General features: G+C 35.4%; 1 protein-coding gene across 5 annotated transcripts in view; it reads right to left on the reverse strand.

Moving 5' to 3' along the window:
* POT1 (protection of telomeres 1) overlaps positions 1-16,467 on the reverse strand; it is an 84,097-nt gene that overhangs the window by 46,904 nt on the left and 20,726 nt on the right. For all 5 annotated transcript variants that reach the window (XM_071221694.1, XM_045191173.2, XM_045191175.3 and 2 more), the window contains 2 exons: positions 16,049-16,096; positions 14,334-14,448 (listed from right to left, as the gene is read on the reverse strand). In XM_071221694.1, the coding sequence (XP_071077795.1) occupies positions 14,334-14,448; positions 16,049-16,096 (163 nt within the window). The remainder of the gene's footprint in view (positions 1-14,333; positions 14,449-16,048; positions 16,097-16,467) is intronic.

Raw genomic sequence — 16,467 nt, forward strand, 5'->3', positions numbered from 1 at the left:
TGCCATTCTCAACAGCTGAGTAAGTATGCAGCATTTCCCACTTTTTCACAAAGTTTCACAGGACTGGTGTTTCTTCCACTAAAATGGGCTTTGTTAAAAGCTTATGTAGATTAGATCTGCAGGATATTTTAAAAGGAGCATTACTGAGAAAGTTGGATAGCTTAAAGCCTCATAAGCCTCATTTGAGCACAGCTATTCAACAGTAGAGTTTAGAGGCCTGAAGACATTCTCTTAGGGAGTTCTTGCCTCTCCATTGCCTACCCTTTTGACAATCTATAGTTAGAGATGTTTGTCTCTTTTTTGCCTTTTTATCTCCCTCTTTATTACTTATAAGAGTGCAAAAAAAAATCAAGAGTAAATTCCCATTTTAATGCTTCATGATGTCAAACTAACTGCTATCTTGACTTCTCCTACCCCTCCTGCAGGTGATTAGAAGAGGGATGGCAGCCTTACTCGCCCAGAAAATGAGCAGGGAGCAACTGCCATCTTAAAGAATGTTTCCCAATTTGCATAACCTATAAAATTAAGTACCCAAATAAACTTTGAAGCAACTGGGTGAGAAGAAAACCTGGATAACATATGTAACCTTATAACCTGTCCTTAGTAAGACAACCTTTACAGGGGCACCCCAAACCCCCCAAAATTGTCTTCTGGAAGGCAGGGCCCTTGTAGTACAGGCTTCACCCGCTAGGAGAATGTTTGAGGAACCCACCCATACCAGTGTACCAGCTGCTGCTGTTGTGGAAGGCTGCATTCTGCTTCAATAATTTTTTTTTATAGACTCTTTCAACACATTGGTGTTTCATGATGGGTGAGTTATGAGTGCACCTGCCCACACCTTGCTGAGTGTTTACCAGTCTTTGACCAAAAATGGTATGACCCGTGTCCCATCCTCCCTATTCACCTGATTTCACCCCAAGCAACAAATTCTGTGTCCCCAGATGAAAAATTCCTCAAACATAAACATGATGTGGGAGAAGTGAAATAAAAGACTGCAGAAGCACTAAAGGGCATCCAAATCAATGAGTTCAAAAACTGTTTCGAGCAGTGGAAAGAAAACATCTCCACAGGTGCACTGCATCAAATGGAAAGTACTTTGAAGGTGACTGAAGTTTAAACATGTAAGAATAAATGCACAATTTTTTATAAATAATTTGTTTTTTGAAGCCCACCCCCCCTCACAGAGCAAAAGCCCAAAGACAATCAGAAACATTTAATATAGTTTCCATCTTCTTTATATTAAAGTTTATAGGTATGTGTTTACAATTTACTACACAAGTTAGTATTCTGAACCAACAAAATAATAAAAAATCAAAGCTTCTAATTTTTAAAGGGTTTAAAAAAGTGTTATGGTATTTGATTATATATCGTTATGGACAAAAATATATCCATAAATTTGTACAACACACTGGATTTAAGTGAACTAACATGAACAAAGTCCCATATATTTCATTGTATGTAATATTTTCCTCAGGAATTATGTATTTCGAACTGTAGCATTGATAGTTATGCTGAAGTATGTAGTGATGATGCGGACTGATATTTTTAATTTACTTTGATGTGTAAAGTGAATCGAAAAATAAATGAAATAATGGGTCCACTAATGATAGTTGTTATATGGACAGCCATTGTAAAATTCCTTCAAATACTCTGTATATTTAAATATTTTTATAATAAAATAACAAAAACAAATAGGGCTTTATATTTTTAATTAAGCAATTTAAGTATAAAGTATTAACAGTAGTTCTTCAAGTTGAACACCTTTATAGAATCTTTTGGTCTGGAAAATCCTCGAAAAATCCTGAATTAACCATGTCAGAATTTAAAATAAGGTTCCATAAACTTATATCTAAAGTAGCAAGGAAGAAAGTAGCTTAACAGTATTATCAAGGATAATAATAAATGAGTAAGTCACAGCTTTGATTTTGGTTCTTCTCTCCATTTGGAGTGTTCTACCTGTAACTCTACATGAATCTTACTTTCAGTGATAGAAGGTAATTGTGGATGATGGTACCAGCTTTTCCAAGGTATAATATACACTGAAAAACTGAGAGGAGTTACCAGAGCCTGCTGTATGCTAAAAACTGATGAACAGCTGTGGATATGGTGACAGAGATTGAAGCAGTACACATCCTGCTTATGATTAGAGGATCAAAACTATTTCTAGTGTTTACAGAAATTCATTTGGATTTTTTGTGGTTCTTATTCTACTGCTGATACATGCTCCCAATAATCTTATGCTTAGCCTAGTTTATATAACACATATAAAGAACAAATCTTTCAAATATTGAGCCTAAATTAGGAGCTTTCTTTTCCTGATGCTTCTGCAAAGCAGAGAATATGTGTTTGGTTTATTATTCTATTCTAAAAATCTAACTCATTATTTTTCAACTAGATAATATCCAAACATATACACAACCCTATGAAGTTCTTATACAGTTATCCAAAAAAAGCAAAATATTTAAAATTGCTAAATGTAAAGAATCAAAGCATAAAACAACTATAAGAAATATTCTGGGCGGGGAACTTCCAGCAGAGATAAAGGTGTAGGTAGATACACTTTGCCTCCTTGCAAAATCAAAAGAAGGACAACAAATTTAAAAACGAAAAATAAGCAGAACTGCCAGAAAATCAAACTGTATGGAAGTCCAAAAAACCAAAGAGTTAAACAAGAAACATTCATCCAGACAGGTATGAGGGGCAGGGATGGGCAGTCAGGGTGGAGAGGAAGTACGGCTAGGCAGTGGCTGCAGGACTAGGAGGTACCTCATTTGCATGCAGATAAACCTCAAGGAACAACTAGGGAGAGAGACAGACAGCACAACCCAAGGTTCCAGCATGGGGAAATCAAGCTACAAAACTTCTGCCTGTAAAACCCTATGTGGGTTTCGGCAGCGGAGAAACTCCCAGCCTCACAGGAGAGGTCTTTGGAGAGACCCACAGGGTCCTAGAATGTACACAACCCCATCCACCTGAGAATCAGCACCAGAAGGGCCCAATTTGCTTGTGCGTAGTGGAGGAAGTGACTGAAAGCAGAGCGAGAGCTGAACAACTGACTCTTGGACCCCTTCCCCACATACAGCACCACAATGCAGCAAAGTGGGTTGCCTCACTGGCAAACACCTAAGGCTCCGCCCCTTACAATGAAACAAGTGAGCCCAAACAAAGAAATATGGCCCAAATGAAAGAACAGATCAAAACTCCAAAAAACAGAACTAAGCAATGAGGAGACAGCCAACCTATCAGATGCAGAGTTCAAAACACTGGTAATCAGGATGATCACAAAAATGGTGGAATATGGTCACAAAATAGAGGAAAAAGTGAAGGTTATGCAAAATGAAATCAAGAAATATACACAGAGAACCAACAGTAAAAAGAAGGAAACTGGGACTCAAATCAACAGTTTGGAGCACAAAAAAGAAATAAACATTCAACCAGAACAGAATGAAGAAACCAGAACTCAAAAAAATGAAGAGAGGCTCAGGAACCTCTGGGAAAACTTTAAACATACCAACATCTAAATCACAGGGGTGCCAGAAGGAGAAGAGGAAGAGCAAGAAATTGAAAACTTATTTGAACAAATAATGAAGGAGAACTTCCCCATTCTGACAAAGGAAATAGACTTTCAGGAAGTCCAGGAAGCTCAGAGAGTCCCAAAGAAGCTGGACCCAAGGAAGCACACACCAAGACACATCATAGTTACATTACCCAAGATGAAACAGAAGGAGAGAATCTTAAAAGCAGCAAGAGAGAAGGACACAGTTACCTACGAAGGACTTCCCATAAGACCACCAGCTGATTTCTCAAAAGAAACCTTGCAGGCAAGAAGGGGCTGGAAAGAAGTATTCTAAGTCACGAAAGGCAAGGACTTATATCCAAGATTACTCTACCCAGCAAAGCTATCATTTAGAATGGAAGGGCAGATAAAGTGCTTCCCAGATAAGGTCAAGTTCAAGGAGGTCATCATCACTAAGCCCTTATTATATGAAATGTTAAAGGGTCTTATCTGAGAAAAAGAAGACTAAAAATATGAATAATAAAATGATAACAAACTCACAACTATCAACAACTGAACCTAAAATTAAAAACAAAAACGAACTAAACAAACTAGACCAGGAACAGAATCACAGAAATGGAGATCACATGGAGGGTTATGAGTGGGGAGGGGGAAGGAGGAGAATTGGGGAAAAAGTACAGGGGATAAGAAGCATAATTGATAAGTACAAAATAGGAGGAGGTTAAGAATAGTATAGGAAATGTAGAAGCCAAAGAACTTATATGTATGACCATGAACTAAGTGGGGGTGGGATTGCTGGTGGGAGGAGGGTGCAGGCTGAGGGGAATAAAGGGGAAAAAAAATAGGACAACTCTAATGCCATAATCAGTAAAATATACTTAAAAAAAAGAAATATTCAAAGACCTGACTGGCATGTCTCAGTGGATTGAGCGTGGGCCTGTGAACCAAAGGGTCGCTTGTTTGATTCCCAGTCAGGGTACATGCCTGGGTTGCAGGCCAGGTCCCCAGTAGGGGGCATGTGAGAGGCAACCACACATTGATGTTTCTCTCCCTCTCTTTCTCCCTCCCTTCCCTTCTCTCTAAAAGTAAATAAATAAAATCGTTAAAAAATAAGAAATATTCTAATTCATAAATTAATTTCAACTGGTTTCTATTCCAAAGCTCAACTTTTTAAAAATCTTCTTTTTTTTAACCCTGAAGAATTTTTTGTTTGTGTTTTCATTCAGGGAAAGGGAGTTAGGGGAGCTGGGGTTACTATATAACTCTAAGAAAATCAAAGGTTTTGAAGAGAGATGAAAGTCTCCTTTTGAGTCATTTAAGTTATACATTTCAGTAGTTTCTATTGTTTTAAAACAACTTTGCCCTCAAATAACTCATACTATAAAGTCAAATGATAACATTAATATATTCATATGCATTATAGTTTTGTTACATAAAACTTCCAACAAGCATTTCAAAATTATTCACAGCAAAGCTTACAACTCCACATCAATGAATTAAAACTATTTTGCCTTATTTAAGTAATCAAAGCAGTGTATACTATGAACATCTAGTGGGGTGACTAAGGGAAGTGGAACATAAATTGCACTCAGAAAGAAATACTGCACAAAGAAAAGATAAAGTAAAAAACCATAAAATTCCCCTGTACATTTATATTGAAGATTTATTTAATTTCTCCCCTTCTACAGTTCTAATTTTGGACCACTGTTATAATGTGGAATTATTTTTCTACCTTCAGGTTTTTTTCTCTCCATATCAAATTACAAACAATTCCATCATGTCACACTCTTATAAAAGAACTTCTAGTGCTACCGCAGTATCTCCTGGTATTTCTGAGTTGTGAAAAACATGAATATGTAAATAGAAAGATGTGTATATAGTTAATTACAGAATTATTAAAGAACTACTTCCTCAGCATCAGGAACTGTAAAAATACCTCGTGTGAAGTTTCTTTGTTAGTACATTAAATCTATCTTTCTAAGTATCTTCTTTGCAGGCATGCCTGCACACTCACACCAGCTCTATTCCATTACTGAACTGAAGGCCCAGACAGGACTTGTGCTAGCAGCACTCTCCAAATTATCAGCAACCTGCTGCACAGCAAGCTCTCTAGAACAGCATAACTCAACAAAGATGTTCTTAGGGTCTCCTATGGTTATCTATAAAATAAGAGTTTCAAAATAAAATGCCATTTTATATACCTTGTTTTGTATTTAAGTATGTATATACTTATAAAAAAGGCAACAGAAATTCAGATTCAAGAAATATGTCATTTTAAAAAGTGTCTACTTGCTTTCAAGAACAGCAAAGACAAGGAGAAACCTAAATGAAACATTAAATGGCTTTTGGGTTCTTTCAACTAGCATTAGATACATGACAGGACTGGAAAGCCAGCCATCCACTTTAACAAACACTATAAATAGAAAGGCCAACTACCAAAATGTGTTTTACTTAACTACTCCAAGACGTGAAGTAATCTACCGAATACCCACATACACCTTCAATAATGACTACACGAAAGTGAAAATATTTATTTCCCATGACTCATTTTTTAGCTATTCCCAAATACAAAAAAAACTTGTGAAATTAGAGACAACTTACAACTTGATAGTTTAATAATAAAGTTAAAAAGCTAAGAAGGTAATTTGATAGACTATTTTTTTGACAGCTATTATCACTAGGAAAGGGAGAGTAAAAAGACCTTTAATAAATCGGTGTTCTTACTTTACCCAGAGTCTATAATCTCTAAAATACATTCAAAGTTTTGATAAAGCACTGACTTTAACCACTTTAATGTATGACTGAGACTTCATATTTAAACTATTGACGAAGTATTTAACTACTTTAACACTTAAGTAATTCTTGCTGTAACTTGATATGAATATGGAAAAGTTAACAAATGGTAAATTAAGCCCATGTTCTGCAATCTTGAGCAATTTACCTAATTTCCTCAGTATGATTAAGTGTAAATTCCCTTAGAGTTTTATTGTAAGAAAAAGCTAGTAGTACATCGAAGCAAGGTCTTTAATCAAAGAAGCATCCATGCATACATTATATAATCCACAAAAACACCTCCATGAAAGCTGCTTCACCTCCTTTTTATCTATTACTGCACTGTTTTTAACTAATTAGTGTTTCAGCTACAGTTTTCCATTTATATAAAAGTTTATTACTAAAACATTCAAGTAAAAGCTTTGAAGGCAAATCACTGAATCAAGGCCGTATTATATGATACCATCAGAACTTTTTAACTTTAACCATCTTAACTGCTTTATAAGGAAACTCACACAAGGCAACATAACAGCACTCTCTCTACTGTGCTGGTGTGAGGTTACATAATTTCCCTTCATGTTTTTATTATATTTCAAAAGATCATGGAAGTTGGAAAGAGAAGAAAGCATAAATACTATGATATATGTCCATATACACACAAACACAGAGGGAGAGACAAATTAAATAAATAGGTAGGTGGGTACACAGATAAATGTTATTCTGGAATTACAAAGACTAGCAATGGTCTCTACCTTCACAAAATTTGTATTTAAAATAAGGGAGACCAAATAACAAGAATATTTTTTAAAACATCTATAAAAGTATATTGATATTTAATAGTAAAAATTGATACCAGCTACAACATGAATGAACCTCAGAACCAGAAGCAAAGGAAAGAAGCCAGAAGCAAAGACCACATGCTCCACAAGTCTTCTATATGAAGTGGCCAGAAAGATACAGAGACCGAAAGCAAATTAGTGGTTGCCTAGGACTGGGGATGGGAAGGAAGACTGACTGCAAACAGAATGAAGACCTTTGGGTATGGTGTTGTTTATTTATGCCTTCCCCACACATCAAAATAACGTTCACTCTTCCTGGTTAAATCAGTTAGCATCAACCATCCAAATGTCAGCACTGATATTTTGTTGGTATACCTCAGAAGATACTATATCACACACAGGGTATCCTGTAAAGTGTAACCAAAAACCACTGTAAAAGACATAACAGAATTTAGTAAATAAGAGCTAAAATATTTAGAGGATGCCCCTGAAGAATACAAATTTCACAGAACAAAAAGGGTAAACACAACTTCAGTTTATTACTATGTTATGTGTCTAAACTCCTTTTATTCTTAATTTTATATTTTAAAAAATATCACTAGCTGGAGATGGGAGTGAAATTAGTCCTTCATAGACAAACTCTTCTTTGTGACTTTAGAGACTTTTATGGTTTAAAAGTATTAACAGGTTAAATCACCCAGAGATCATACCTACTGTGGTAAAAGGACAATTAATAACATTTTCAGCAGAACTTCAGTATCTTTGACCTGGATTAGTATTATACTTATATGCATCCCAGGTTTACAAAAATTTACCAATAATTTCATAAACATAAATTAAGCTATATAGTATCTTTTTAAATAGGCAAATCCAATCAGTTGCTAAATTCCACTGATCCTACTTCCCTATCTTATTTTACAATTACCTTTGCGTTTCTTTTTTTTTAAGGTTTTATTTATCTATTTTTAGAGAGAGGGAAAGGGAAGGAGAAAGAAAGGGAGAGAAACATCATTGCGTTGCCTCTCATGTGCCCCCTACTGGGGACCTGGCCCACAACCCAGGCATGTGCCCTGACTAGGAATCGAACCAGCGACCCTTTGGTTTGCAGGCCAGCGTTCAATCCACTGAGCCACACCATCCAGGGCTTTTCTTTCTTAAGGTCACAGCCCAAATTTAGGTCCCCCCTCTTTTTAAATCTGGTTATTGTAATAATTTAATAGTGTTCCTTTATCTCCATTGCTTTTTACAACACTGTCATACCACCACAACGCTGTTTTCCTGCAGTCTTTCACTCTTCTCCCACAGCGTCTCCAGGTATTTCCTACGTGTACAGAACAAAACCCCAGGTATTTAGCTAGGAATGAGACTGAACGTAATTTGACGCTAATCTCTCTCTCCAAATATATTCTCCACGATTATTCAAGTGCTTTGTATTTCAGACAAAATGAACTTCAAATTCTGTGTATAAATTCTGCGGTGTGTTATGTATATGGTTTCTTAATACACTATGTTGCCTGAATTTTTTCAAGTCAAATCCTAGCTCTGTCAGTTTTGTGACATTAAACAAGCCCCTTAAATCCCGTTTCAGGGTTTTCAACAGTAAAATGGGAATAGCTATAAAAATCTAATACAGAAAGTTTTTGTGAAGATTAAATAATACATTAAAAATACTCTTATAAGTGAGATATAATTACATGTAATCTTCAAGGCCTCACACATTCAGAAAGTCCCTTCTCCCCAATGCCTTCTCAGATTCCCACAACTATAAGTAATCTTCCCCGTTTGACCTCCCTATGGCAATTTTTTGACTTCTCTGACACACACAACACATCTGACATCACCAAGTGGTTCAAACCTTATTGTGGAATTACCTGAGCCACATACATCTGCTTCACAGGAGAATTTTTCAGTTGCAACTGAAATTTGTTTCTATGTGATTACTGATTGATGTCTCCATCACTACACTGAAAGAAAATGATAATGACTAGGTTTCACTCACCATTAATTCTCCACGGTCTCTCTGTCTCCATCGGGGAGAGAAGAGGAACTCAACTTATATTAGTGAATACTGGTTAAATGACTGAATGCAGGAATGCATGACTCACTGAAGAATGAATGAATAAATGTGCTGGAAATACACACACACACACATAACTTAAACATAAATAGTTTAAATACACACATTCAGATCCTTTCTCCCTTAATTAATAGTTTACAGATAGTATTACACAAACTTCAGTATGCCCTATTTCTTTGAATATGGAAGTAAAAAGTTATACTGATACAGTCAAAGTTCAAACAGTAGATTTATTTTGGTCCAGAATTTATCACAAATTAATGATAATTTTGTTAGGGTTAATGTGATTCAATCAGCAGAATGTTCTGATTATTAAACTTGTTTCCCTAAGAAAGATGGAATACCTGGGCCCTAAAATACATACTTTCTTTCCAAAATCTTAGGAAGAAATAAAGCAGTAAAAGATAAATCTGCAATTTCTTGTATAACATTATTTTAAGTCTTTCTTAAAATTTTCCAAATTTTACAGTTATCCAAATAACTCTAAAAACAGGTAAATGGTAATTTGTTCACACATTAAATACTGAAGGCCTGATATATACTAAGGATTATACTAGATACTGTAGCAGGGAGAGAAACTAGTGTCACATGGGTAATTAAATCGCAGTGTGACCAGTGCAGTAACAGGTACTTGAGAGCACACAGGGGCCAGAGGCAGGCCAGGACGGGGCAGGGGCGAATCCAGCACGCTTTAGAGCAGGATTTCTCAACTCCAGCAGTGCTGGCGTCCTGAGCTGGATAATTCAGTGTTGGAGGGGACGGACTGTCCTATGCATCATAAAATAGGAAGCAACATATCTGGTCTCCACCCACTGGATTATAGTTGTGTCACCCCAGCTGTGATGATTAAAATTTCTTCAGACATTACCAAATATCTTCTGGGGGGGCGGAAATCACCCCGGATTAAGAACCATTGTTTTAGAGAAATATCTGTTCTGAGTTCTGAAGAACTGTCACTTAGTAAAGAAGAAATAAAACATTCTAGATAAAGAGAACACCATGAACAAGACCCAAAATAAAGAAACCAAAAGTAAGCAAGGCATTTGCACAGAGGCAAGTATTTCACTAGGGCTACGTAAGTCCAATGTGTTGGATACTAGTCTAAGAAATTTGATGATAATGATCAGTAAGTGGCTAAAACGAGAGGTATCCTTTTATAAGATAATGAACAGCAAAGGAAAGGTCTCCTCAAAGAAACACTATAACATCCCAAACTGCTCAAGTTTAATCAAACTGCTTTTCTAAAAAAAGAATTTCAATGGGATATAGGGTAGAAAAGACAAATAATTTAGGAATAAAGAGCATCCCTGAGGTAAGGTAGGGAGCCATGTGGTAGGGAGGAGCCACGCACTGTGGCACATCACACAAGTCATCTCAGACCTGTAGGGCCTCCAAATTTGGGGAAAGAAAAAGGAGAGGTACACAGTATAAAATGATGACATGAAATGATGATATGCTGACTATTTTCTCCCTTTCTTTGAACTCAAATACAGTGGAACCTCGGTTCTCAACTTAATTAATTCTTTTGAGATGGCTGTTTGAGAAGTGGCTTTTTCAAAAACCGAATTTCTTCTGTTTGTTGCCTGACACATAACTGATCGTAGGGGTATCAGCAATTCTGTCGGACAGCCAAGACATTTTTTCCCGTGAAAAGCTTGGTTGAGAACTGAACTGTTCAAAATGGGAGACGTTCAAGAATCCCAGTCTGACTGGAGAACGAGCACAAACGAGGTTCCCTTTACTCTCCCTCTCTGCTTACAGAGCGAGCAAGCATTACGGTATCGATCAAGCAAGCCTGAACTGTATACAAGTAACGAACCTGGACATGTTTCATGGACTGCACACATTTACCTTATTTAGCAAGAACTGATGATAAGAAAAGAGTAAATGTGTCTCAAGTTTAAAAAAATATTAAGCTATTTTTTCAAATCTGAGACAAAGGTAAAATTAAACTTCTTTATGTGTTATCTAAGAAAAAATGGTATGTTACCTGTGCAAGACAAAGACTACACATCTAACCCTACCTAGACAGTTCTCCGAAGGTGAAGTAAATGTGAGGCTTTCAAAGAAGAAAAATGTTATAAAATCTCAAAATCCTATGAAGGCAGCAATCACCTTGCCTTCCTATTTGAAAGAAGCCATAGTATGTACCCTGATGATTCATTATCAAAATCAATCCTTTTTAAAGACTTTATTTGTTTATTTTTAGAGAGAGGGAAAGGGAGGGGGAAAAAGAGGGAGAGAAACATCCGTGTGACAGAGAAATACGGACTGGTTGCCCCTCATACACACTCCAACCAGGGGCTGAAGCTGCAACCCTGGCCTGCGCTCTGACTGGGAACCTTTCACTTAGTGGAAGGACGCCCGACCAACGGAGCCACACTGGTCAGGGCACCACAATCATTTTTAATAATACAATGACCTTTTCATACATGCTATTTCCACTATCTTTGAGAAATTATCAGTTTTCATAATGAATTTTATCACAACAGGACTGACAGAATTCTGCAAAAATAAACTCTACAACTCCTTCAAGACTGAATACAAAGCTTGGGAAATAAAGCAGTATGCCACAGGTCATATGTAATCATTATTACTAAAGATGAGAGAAAAGTCTTTAAAAATTTTTTTTCAAGAAGGATGTTAAATTGCACCCAACTGCCTCTACCACACTAAATTTAACATTTATAAAACAAATTTTAATTAAAAAATTCTAGCTAGTAGTATACAGAATAAACTTTCTCCATCCATTTAAATTTGAGTGGCATAAAGGTAATTTTCTTCTACTTAAGTAGTTACGTACATCTATATATAACATTTAGATCTGCCTTTACAAAATAATGCAGCTTTATACAGTATAAAAGAGGCACAGCTGTGGGTTGTCCCTGCACATTTCTTCTGGAAGTTCTCAGTGGTGATACCAATAAAGTTGATGATCTCCTGACCACAAAAATCCACGCTATTTGTCTGACTTACTGGCAGCATGTTGAAAGGTGGGTTATATCAACAGAAATAAAAACATAACTACAGTTATGAGGTAGACAGTTTTAAAACTTTTACCATCTTGCTAGTACTAAGGACATCGTACCGTATCTTAACATATACTTTCAAGTTTCAATGAATATATTCAGATAAAAAAGATGACATTTTAATTTAGTATCTCAGAAGAAACAGAAACGTCTCTGTCATAACAGATGGCTTATTACTTGGTTTATTACTAATTTTTTTTATTAAGGGGCTGGATCCAATTAAACATATCTCACAGACATGTAAGATAATTATGAATACACAAAAAACATTATAGTTCAATGCTTTCATTATATATAAAAGATCTAATAACACTGTCAAAGAAAATTATTATGCTAATAACTTAAAATTAATATTGTCAATGTTTTAAAAACAGCTATAATTTCATTCTATGTTACTATCATTTTGTTATTTTTGAAAATAATATATTTGCTGATTAATTTACTGGAACTTTACAAAGTTGAAAATGAATATTATCATCAGCAATGAGGCTTATTCCTGCATTTGGTAGGCCAGTGACAGCCTTCCAGGTAACACCTGCAAATGGAAGAGAATCATCCTGAGCACATCTTCACAGCGAATTCCCAGAACAGGCACAAGTGAGATTCAGGGGGGGAAATTTTTGATACTGGAAAGAAACTACTAAGGGGAAACTATGCAAAAATGTATGTTGAATGGTATGATGGGAATGCAGACTTGGGAAAAGTCAATTAAAAGTATGTGAGAATTACATATTTAAACAAAAATTTCTCTGCTCCAACCTTTATGTTTAATGTTTCTCTTTCAGCTAAAACAGAAATCATAAGGGTTTTCAATTTTCAATATAACATCACTTTGTGGTCTTCAGACGTAGTTACCACCTACATCAACTTCTTGTGTTATATTAACAAGCTGCATAGGGCCGCTTTCACAAGGACTAAGTCTCCGCATTACACATTAACAAAACCGTCTGACCACATGAAAATAAAAGTTTCCCCCCCAGCCACCCCACTAGAGAGTAGACATAAAGTTCACTCTACAATAAAATTTGCATATCTATGATTTAATAATTAAAATCTTTTCAAACTATGAATTCGATGAGAACATCTTCGTGTTCCCAGCGTGAGCTACAGCTTTTGGCAGGCAGTGGATAAAGACGGTGTTCTGTCACCACCACCGCTGCGCATTTCTCACATCGCTCAACTCGGCTACTCTTACAACTGACAGTGAAGCACGGCTCACCTGGAAGCACTCTTCTCTTCTTAATGACACATAAAACAATGCATTTTACACATGATGTTTCAGATTAAATAGAGTGATAATGGTAAATTTAGTTGAACTGAATTAAACCAAGGCGAAAGTATAATGCCTATTAATTCTCAGAAAACTGAAATTCATGTTTTTTGAGTCATTCTTTTATGTTAGTCTGTTTAAAAGCTCACATATATATAAAATAGTATGTCTTTTGATAGGGTAGTTTGTCTTTTTACATTTAAAGTAATTATTGAAAGACAGGGACTTAGTATTGACAATTTAATTGTTTGCTGTCTGTCTGTAGTTCTTCTGTCCCGTGACTCCTCTGTGATAGCCTTCTCTCGTGGTTCACCTGATTCCTTTCTCATTTTCTTTTGTGCTTCTTCTATAGGTGTTTCCTTTGTGGTTACCCGAGAGTTTACATAAAGCCTCTCACAGCTATAACAATCTATCTTAAGCTGATAAAAAATAAACTTGTATCACATATAAACACTCTACACTTTTATTGCCCCATATCTACACTTTATGTTGATACCACAACTTATATATTTCTATACTGTGTATCCATTAACTTATGTTTATAGGTAATTTGTATATTTTTGTCTTTTAAATTCCAAGCCAGAATTAAAAGTGATTTACATATCACTGCTACAGTATTCTGTATTTGTCTATTATTTATGTTTTCTAGACTTTTTTTATACCTTCATTGTTGCCACGTTGCTTTTTAGCATCCTTTTCTTCATTTATTTTTAGAATCTAAAGACCATACTTGTTTGATAAATAAAAATAACAAAAATATACATATACAGTTTGCTGGCAACTGTAAATCAGAATTAAGCTTCTAAAACAGGGTACTGAAGAAGCTGTGTTCCTGAAACCAATAAAGCAGCTCCCGTGAATTGAAGTCTTGGCCCATTTTAACACTTACCAGTTCCTCTGCTTAAATATGGAGGCTTAAAGAACTTCACAACCCCGTAGACATTGACAACCATACCGGCCTTGAGTTCATTCAGGGGTGTATATACATAACGAGTTGCTGGAACCTGAAGAAAGACAGTGACTATATTGATATTAAGTATTTACATTTTGGAATTATGTTATGATCAAAGATGAGTCATCTAATGGCATTTTTTCCCTTTTAAGTGTCTAAAAAGAGGTTGAAATCTTAAAAAAGGAAATACATAGCTTAAAAGGTTGCTATATAAACCACGAGAATTAACTTTTCAAAAAATAACTGATTACAAATGGCATAATTTGTAGACAATTCTAAAAAATGAGATTTAAGAGATTTTGGTTCTGGGCTTTAACCCTAAGTAATATCATTTCAGAACTTGAGGGATATATTTTTTTCCAGTACTGCTATAAAGACTTTTTTTAGGCATAAATAAAACTAGGTTTTGATTATAAATGTTATAAAGACATTAAAAAGGGTAGTAAGAGAAAAAATCTGAAATAACGGTATATAATTTTGTAAAGAAAAAGGAAAGTGATTCACAAGGCTATGCCTGCATATCAGTATAACAATCCATAAAAAGATTCAGACATCTGTTCCCATCACCCTCCCAATATATTATCTTAGTAAGTATCTTCCTAATGTAAAGACAAATGAGGAAGTCCAGCACAACTCAAGGTCCATAACCATTATGGTCATCCCAGTAATGCACCTGTTAACTGGTGGCCAACAAACAACTTCCTAACTGTAACTTGGCTCTGCACGTAAATAAGCCAGTATGTGTGTGCACAGCAGCTAAGTTACACTCTAATGGGTCACAATACCTGGGTTTTTTGAAAAACCATTTTTATCAAGGCTAGAGGCTCCTTTGTTTACTTCTGCCTTGTTTATGGGTTCATGTATCAAATATTTGAAGCTTATTTATAACAATTCTGAGAAATTCTAATATCTACAGTTAACTTTTTTTAAAGTACATTAATCTTTTAATTGGCTACACTTTCTCTAAATCACAAATTCAAATTATACCATTACAGAATTATTAAGAATTTAAAACTTGTATCCAGTAGTTATTGGCGACTAGAAACATAACCTCTGGGCTCTCTCTGTCCATTAGAAACTAAAGGTTTAAGAACACAGCAGAACATGAATTTTAAACTTTATCAATGTATTGGCTTCTTTCTAGTTTCACTCAGCTACAAGTAGCACATCTGTAAAAATGGGAATCTTCCTATTGCTATAGCAAAATTTTACAAAGTATTGGAAAAAATGATAAAAAGAAAAGCAAAAAAAAAGAAAAGTGTGACAAGTATAATAAACTACTTATAATTATATAATTCAATACACAGTAATCTGTTTAAATACAAGCTGATAAAAACAAAAGAAATACACTTACCTGAGGTTTAAAAGTAGTAGAGAGCCCAATGTCTTTACACAATAAAACTTTCAGTTTATGCATGTACCTTACACAAAATAGCAGCAGATATTCCAGGCAACAGGATAGCCAGATATTAATTACTAGGTAAATATATAACTTGAATGTAACATCAGTTATCAGAAAGTAGAGGTTATTTCCCATTGTATTGACACTATTTCAAAATCAGACTATAAAGTAGATTGAATATACATATGTATGTGTGTATCTATATGTGTATATATGTACACATTCTAAATTATACTAAATGTAATCTTACCAAAGACATTGACTCTGTCGAAAAATGTATTACAGATTTAATATAAACCTGGAAAAAAAAAAAAAAGAAAGGGCTTATTTGTATATAAATGACTTCCAATGTGATTACAGACCTTTAATTGCAATAAACTACACACATAACTGTATATAATATTCAGACTCATTAGAATGGCTTACAAATTAAGAGTGACGTGTTCAAAGCTATCTCAGCTAAGCTTCAGTCTAATTCATTAATTTTAATATCATAGGACAACCTCTAGCCCAATAAAGCCCTGTGCATGCTAGGCAAAGACAGGCAGATGTTGGCCTCAGGCACATGGCTTGACCCAATTCTACCTGACAGCCTTCCTCAAATAGGCAGCCTCCAAATATATGTGTGGGGGATGCAGGGGTTAGGATGGAGGAGGGAAAAGATAAGGA

This window comes from Desmodus rotundus, chromosome 6, assembly GCF_022682495.2.
Source record: "Desmodus rotundus isolate HL8 chromosome 6, HLdesRot8A.1, whole genome shotgun sequence".
Taxonomy (NCBI): Eukaryota; Metazoa; Chordata; class Mammalia; order Chiroptera; family Phyllostomidae; genus Desmodus; species Desmodus rotundus.